Source organism: Rhincodon typus, chromosome 23, assembly GCF_021869965.1.
Source record: "Rhincodon typus isolate 14 chromosome 23, sRhiTyp1.1, whole genome shotgun sequence".
In the NCBI taxonomy this organism is placed as follows: Eukaryota; Metazoa; Chordata; class Chondrichthyes; order Orectolobiformes; family Rhincodontidae; genus Rhincodon; species Rhincodon typus.
In genome coordinates, this window is record NC_063354.1 from 17,929,108 (window position 1) to 17,936,787 (window position 7,680).

Genomic DNA, 7,680 nt, shown 5'->3' on the forward strand with positions numbered 1-7,680 from the left:
GTCTAATTGGTTGTCAGTATGTATGTTACTGACACACATAAAGGATCCCATACCCACAACCAATAAAACTAACATAATATACAAAATACCATGCATGGGCTGTGAAAAACATTATATAGGCCAAACTGGAAGGAAACTGACAATAGGATACACGAACACCAACTAGCCATCAAGAGACATAATCAATTCTCACTGGTCTCAATAATCACGGACAAAGAAGGACACGAATTCAACTGGGGCAACACATCCATAATAGCGCGAGCCAAACAGAGACATGCCAGGGAATTCCTGGAGGCTTGGCATTCCAATCGGAACTCCATCAACAAACACATTGAACTGGACCTGATGTATAAACCACTGAAAAACAGAACCACCAGTAATGCTAACCACCCCAGCAAACTGATACATATAAATAACTAGTAGAACAGAACGCCAATGCTTCACCGGAAGCGCACTGATAATGTTACCTAGCAGGGTGACGAAACGTTTGCAACCAAACACATCGGTTCCGTGAGCAAGTCTACAACCTCATCCACAGCCTAAGCTACAAATCTCCTCAAACACTTTAAAATCCTAATAGGTACCCAATCAACAACAATTTTTCATTTCGATTCATATTTGTCCTCATGTAAAGCCATGTCAGGGAATGGAAATATCAACAAATTTAGGTGAGACCAGTATACAAATTTAGTAAGGCATGAATTTCATAGAACAGTACATTGTTGTAGTTAGGCCTGGATTAAGTGTTAAAAGCAAGGCAGTGCCAATGCATGATGGGCAGGGTACCAACAACCAAAATAAAACAAAATGGTAAAGTTAGAGGAGATACGATTGTACTGAATTCTTTTTATATAGTGCGAGTTTAGCCTTGGGTTCAGGGTCCAAGAAGTACATTTTTATGTTGACGACTCATTGCTAGTTTCTATAATCCAAGCATACCTGAATGACTAACAAAAACAGAAGTTGCTGAATAGCTCAGCCAGTCTGGCAGCATCTGTGAAGAAAAAAATCAAAGTTAATGTTTTGGGTCTGGTGACCCTTCCTCAGAACTGAATGACTAGCCTTTTCCACTGTGGTACAAGAGTTCACCAGAAAATGCCATGGAAAATGTTAACCAAAACTCCAACAACCGTTTATTTTAGGAGACAAAAAAATCTCTTACTAAATGTATTTTCTCTTGCTTTGCCTGGTTTTGATTGTATTGTGCAACTAACCATTCCATTTCTATGAGAGCAAGTAAGAGACTCGTCCCTAAGCCTTAAAAGGTTACTGCTCTTTTAATTGGCCAAGCTATTCCATCTTTGGACTTCCTTTCACCCTTTAGGAGAAGTCTTGAATCTTTAGGGAATGGGTGACATGAGTAACCTATTTCCTTCCATGCTGTGACAAACCACATCTGAACATGAATATATTGTGCCACTGTGCTTTGTTCCAGGTTTCTGCATTCAAATTTGATGTGGTTTTTCTTGAAGAGACTCAGCCTTCAATTGTAACACAGAGTTACAATTAGACAAGATAATACTGTATGCACGCAGGAGAGAAGTCAGTTTTCAATTTGATTGTAATTATTGGGTGCTTTTCAAAACACCCTTTTGTTTTCTGTTTTGCTCCATCCTGGATTTAGTTCTACAGTTAAGATTATCAGTGTTCATCCAAGGCTACTAAACGATATGAAATAAATCATACATTAGTTTCAATGGCATGCCCTGCTTGGTTTAAAGGTTAGTTGTGTATTGGGCTGAAATTCATTTTGTTGACACTCCCATCTGATACTCTGGAAAAGTCCAAATATGGTCACAAAAGCTGCTGCTCAGCCTCACCCTAGTATGGATAGTTTCTCTCGTTTTTCAGGCAAGAATGTGTGTGCATTGCATTATCCCTGCAGTGGTAAATTGCAGCCCTTCACTCGCCACAATGATTGCGACCACTATCTATACTTCTGCTGTACCGACCCAGCCAATACAGGTAATCAGGGAAATGTCACTAACTAAAGCAGAGCAATAATTGTCGACGTCATTCCTGCTCTTTTTCAAGTGCTTTCTCAATACTTCATTTTACCCGAATATATTATTTTAAAATAAACGATGCTATGAAATTGTCTCAAACAATCGAGAATCAAACACAAAAAAAGACCGGATCCCCGGAGACTGCATACTACATAATATCACCGTAACAAAACGTAGTAGTTATTGCATAAGCAGGTTACCGGGCCGAGTCTACCCGCGGAACCCCAGAATGTGTTTATGGCAGTACGTCCGATGTCGGCTTTCAGAGGGATGGTTTGGCATATTCAGATGCCGGGGCGGGGACAGCCGCTCGCTTGTTGTCCGACCCGTTAGAATGACCTGCTAACCATTACATGGCAATTCACACTGCGGGGCCCCATCCTCATTTGCCGCGCGCCGGCGCCGGCGCCGCCGATTGACCAATGAGAGACTGCTGGCGGGGTTTTTGCGGGGTGGGGGTAGCAAAGGAGGCGAGCGGCGAGGACGCGCGACGACCCCCTCCGCGGGCAAGGGGCGCGTGCGGCGCCATCTCGGCCAATGGGAGCACGAGGTGGTGAAAGATACCCAAATATGGGTATGTCTGTGCAGAGTGGGTGCGCGCGGCCGGGAGAGTTGGGGGCGGGGTCTGGTTCCATTAGAGAGTGGGGAGAGGGTGAGAGCGGTCACACTCACTTCGGCAGCTCCAGGGAGAGGACGTGTTCACCACTGGTTGACCTGACACTAACCAAACAGGTAGAAAGCTGTCTGAAAAGGGATGGGATGGCTGGGTTGATAAGTGTGGGATACATTGATTGTGCAGGGAGGGAGTTTTCTTTCTCAAGTATTTAGAAATTGTGCAGCTTTTGCATTTTTTTCTCTTTTTTTTTTAAAAGAAAATCTGTTTGTCACCTGCTTAATATCAATTTGGAATGTGCATGTTAAAATTGATGGAGTAGCCCAGAAAACGGTCCCAAACTGGTGAGAGACCTTTTTTGCGATTTCTTCTGTTGTGATTTCTTCTCTTTTTCCTGGATTTGTAACTTAATTTCTTTGGAAGAAATGCTATTATTCTAAGAGGATTTTGGCTTTCTTATTTGAGGCAGGGCAGAGATTTTTTTTATTATTAATGGTGTGGCTGAATAGGAAACTAGGCTGAAATGGAGAGAATCAGTGGAAGGATCTATTGTCATGGGAGTATAGTGTCTCTAAAATTGTCACTGAAGGTTGAAAAAATTTGTAACATGCAACTGAACTGGTAAAATCCTTGGACTGCTGATTTGAGGGTTATGAAGCCTGGCTCACTTTTGTGGTAGCTAATGAGCACTTTTTTAAAAAAAAATGTTTAAAGAATCAATGCTCTTGGACTTCTGCTTGTCTAATGTGCATGATGGGTTGTTCCCTTTTGTGTATGTGTGGACCAATAAGTCATGGTCACTTGATTTCAAAATGCTGCTCTCAAAGATGGGTAGCTTTGATTTTCTTTTGGTTGCATTTTCTAGTATTTAACTACTGGCTTGGGTGGGACAGTTACTTTGGCTTTATTGGAATCTGGAATTGAGCAGTGACAAGGTGTGGCTTATGAGCATGAAGAACAGAGCACTTGCAATGTACAACTATTTAAATACCAGTGATAGAGCTTCAGTGGAACAAAGGACAGGTATTGGGATCTCTTCAATGAATGGGAGGGGTTTGGGGGTATTGGGGTACATTTAAAGACTAGCATTTAGTAAAGTTGAGGGGGTGGGGTCAATCCTGGCTAGACTCAAGCCATATCCTTTTATGGAATTGTTCAGTCTGATTAGCTGAGCCATATGTGACATTGTTCTGTACCCAGCAGACCATGGCACGGAACTTGATGAGGAAAATCTGCCAACTAATGAGCTAGAAATGAATTGCTCTTACTCATGATAAAAGTACTTTTTAAGCAGCCATTCACTTTGGTCTATTTGCTCTCCTCAATGTAGTACCTGAGCTGAGAAGTTAACTTGTTGGAAATGATTTGTGGAATCTCATTTGTTGACAGTCCATATTCCAGTTTGACAGGTGACACTGAACTGAGGTTTTTTTTTCCCCCCCTTAGTCAAAATGGCAGATGATGAGATTGCAGCACTTGTCATAGACAATGGCTCTGGTATGTGCAAGGCTGGGTTTGCTGGAGATGACGCACCCCGTGCTGTGTTTCCCTCCATCGTTGGTCGTCCCAGACATCAGGTAGGTTTTAGTGTTCAAATTAATACACTAAATGCATGCTCAAAAATATCCAAACTAGATCTTTTTTAACTTGAATGAGTCAATTTAGTTCAGCAACTAGTCATGCTGTGCAGCTCCCAGACTTGGGTGATACTCTGTCTATTGCAATACCTGTATTCATAACTGGCTGTTCCTGTTTCCAGGGTGTTATGGTTGGTATGGGACAGAAGGACAGCTATGTCGGTGATGAGGCTCAGAGCAAGAGAGGTATCCTTACCTTGAAATACCCCATCGAGCATGGTATTGTCACCAACTGGGATGACATGGAAAAGATTTGGCATCACACATTCTACAATGAACTCCGTGTTGCTCCTGAAGAACACCCTGTCCTCCTCACAGAAGCTCCTTTGAACCCCAAAGCCAACAGAGAAAAGATGACTCAGGTAATTTATTGCTTTAGTAATAAAATCTTGTTTTCCATAAACTTTTTTCCATGTACTTATCTCTTTTAAAATCTCCTGACCTAATCATTGTTTCAATGTTTCCAGGATGCTCCTCTGCTTCTGGAATTTCTCCCCTGAAGTCTCCAGGTTTCTTTTCTGCTTCATCTTTTTGTTTGGTTTCTGTCTGCCACCTTCTGAGTTGCACTTTTCCATTTTCTGCATGCTGGCATGCTTAAAAATTAGTGTATGCATCTTGTTTTACTTTTTCACTAACATTAACTTTTTTTTCTCAGATCATGTTTGAGACCTTCAATACCCCAGCCATGTATGTTGCCATCCAGGCTGTGCTGTCCCTATATGCCTCTGGTCGTACCACTGGTATTGTTATGGACTCTGGTGATGGTGTCACCCACACTGTGCCCATTTATGAGGGTTATGCACTTCCACATGCTATTCTGCGTCTGGATCTGGCTGGTCGTGATCTGACAGACTACCTCATGAAGATTCTGACAGAGCGAGGGTACTCTTTCACCACCACAGCAGAAAGGGAAATTGTCCGTGACATCAAAGAAAAACTGTGCTACGTAGCCCTGGACTTCGAACAAGAAATGGGTACTGCTGCTTCCTCCTCTTCCCTGGAGAAAAGCTATGAGCTGCCTGATGGTCAGGTCATCACCATTGGCAATGAGAGATTCAGATGTCCTGAGGCCCTGTTTCAGCCATCTTTCTTGGGTAGGTATTAAAATGCAGTGAATGTGATCTGGAAATTAACTAGTTCTAATGTGTTATATGCAACGATATAGCTGGAATTCTAGGCATGTCTCTATTTAACACTGAGGTGCCATCAATGGAGACTTGTCCTGGCATGATATCATCTTGTCCTGAAAGTTGCATGTATTATTAATTTTATGCAACATCATGAGTAGGATGGCCCAATTCCTCCACAGTTTCAGCTAACCTTTTTTCTTGCCTTCCAGGTATGGAATCTTGTGGCATCCATGAAACTACTTTCAACTCTATAATGAAGTGTGATGTTGATATCCGTAAAGACCTATATGCCAACACAGTATTGTCTGGTGGTACCACCATGTACCCTGGTATTGCTGACAGAATGCAGAAAGAAATCACAGCCCTTGCACCCAGCACCATGAAAATCAAGGTAGGTTTTCCAATAAGGTGACATTGCTTGGGACTGCAATTCCCCCATGAGTAACCTGTGGGTCATTCATGGGTTAATGAATGGCATCATGCATGTAGATCCCTTCACATTGCTTTTTCACCCATTCCCCTCTTGTGTGGAAGAAGTGGTGAACAAGCTCTTAATGCAGTGCATACTGAGATGTGCAAACCATCCTGGTGATGGGAGTAGAAACCATAAATGGCAGGAAGAAAATGCCCTTCCTTGTTCTGAAAGGATTATCAGTAGTGCATAAACACTTGCGCTGTTACTTATTTAACCTTCACTGTTTCCTTCATTAGATCATTGCTCCACCTGAACGTAAATATTCTGTCTGGATTGGAGGTTCCATCTTGGCTTCCCTGTCTACCTTCCAGCAGATGTGGATCAGCAAGCAGGAATATGATGAGTCTGGCCCATCCATTGTGCACCGCAAATGCTTCTAAATGGACTGCAAGCAAATGCACAGCATTTGCTGCAAACTTTGAAAAGGAAGAATAATTTTTTTTTGCCCAGGCAATTACACCTCGTGCTAGCCTCATGAAACTGGAAGAGCCTACTCGTAAAGAAATTACCATCCCCTTCAGAAAGCTAGTATGAAGTGTTTTGAAAGGAGCACTGTTGGATTGTCGAAATAATCACTTTCTGTCTTGCTGCCATTCTTGCAGGGTTTGAAACACATTGCATTTCAGGCCTTATGACCCTGTTGTTCTATTGTTTCTCAGCAGTTCATGGGGCTGAAACTTGAGTTGCAAAAGTTGCATTTACACCTGTAAATTTATGCATCTGAGTTAATTTATGTAAAATTTTCTTTTTGTACGTTGCCTTAATGTTCATTTTCACATGGTAGAAAACCAAAATTTGTAAGTCCATCTGGATGTTGACAACTGTAATGCCCAACTGACATTTCATTTTGAGGGAAAACCAAGTAAAGTACTATAGAAACTGACTTGAGTGTCTTGCTCTTTATTGCTTCTATGCATTGACTAACCAACTTTCCAGTTGTGGATTGGTTGTTTTTGATTTTTTTTTTCTTAGTGGTTCAAAGTTGCAAGCAGTTTTTTTTAAACTGACTTAATCAGGTGTTTAATGTCTTAAGGTTATAACCTACAATTTCAATTAGGCAAATCATTTCAAGGTGTCCTGTTCACAGTGAGCCAATTAAGTGTTTTTTTTTTTTTAAAAACTAAATTTTAATAGTGGGCAAGGATGTTGCTCAATGTCCAATGCTAAAGTGATAACAGGGGTTGGGGAGGGAAATGAGTGGGTGGTAAGAGCCAAATAAGTACAGAACTAATCCATTCCATTGGGCAATGGTGGAGGAGGGGGGAGAGAATGCTGTCTTAATGTGGGCAAGTGCAATAGAATGTTTGTTTGAATGATATTTTATAGCTCTTAAGTTGATGCTTTTGGGCAGTTTCAGCACTTGTGGAGGCAAAAAAAAATTTTGTGGGGGGAGGGCTAATCTAGTGAAATGCCTGGCCTACGATATAACAAAGCAACTAGCAAAAGAATGACATGGTATTTTTGAGTTGGCGGAGTGATGTGATGTCACTAGTGTAAATGCTTTCACCATATTTTAAAAGGCTCTTTTAGGCATAGGGGCATGAGATTTGATTTTGTTTGGAAGTAGAGAAAAGCCAAGTGTTCTGTTTCCAGGAGTTGAAGCTTTTTTTTTGTAGAGGAAATGTGACACTTCAGGTTTGTGCCCTCTCGGACTCTGTAGATTTGGGAGCAAAGTATATTGAGACAAGAGTTTTTGTTGATTTGGAAGAATGAGTTCTGACCTCTTGCTGTCAGCAAAGTTTGACCCCAGCATTCAGCAGAAGACTAGATAGCAGACTATACTGCAGGTTTTTTCAGGAGTCATTAGATAATTTAATGC

The 7,680-nt window shown here is 41.6% G+C and overlaps 1 protein-coding gene across 1 annotated transcript; it reads left to right on the forward strand.

Annotated features, from left to right (window-relative positions):
* Positions 1-2,616: 2,616 nt before the first annotated feature.
* On the forward strand, positions 2,617-6,744 carry LOC109911698 (actin, cytoplasmic type 5). The gene is made up of 6 exons (XM_020511059.2): positions 2,617-2,738; positions 4,066-4,196; positions 4,379-4,618; positions 4,912-5,350; positions 5,596-5,777; positions 6,098-6,744. Exons 2-6 carry the CDS (start codon positions 4,071-4,073, stop codon positions 6,239-6,241), a joined length of 1,131 nt encoding a protein of 376 aa, XP_020366648.1. The 5' UTR covers positions 2,617-2,738; positions 4,066-4,070; the 3' UTR covers positions 6,242-6,744.
* The last annotated feature ends 936 nt before the right edge of the window (positions 6,745-7,680 follow it).

Bases quoted from the DNA above. Each gene is read 5' to 3' on its own strand.
- LOC109911698 (XM_020511059.2), top strand. From the start codon at position 4,071: ATGGCAGATGATGAGATTGCAGCACTTGTCATAGACAATGGCTCTGGT. The intron at 4,197-4,378 runs GTAGGTTTTAGT...TCCTGTTTCCAG, and splicing joins TTGGTCGTCCCAGACATCAG to GGTGTTATGGTTGGTATGGG. The intron at 5,778-6,097 runs GTAGGTTTTCCA...TTCCTTCATTAG, and splicing joins CCAGCACCATGAAAATCAAG to ATCATTGCTCCACCTGAACG.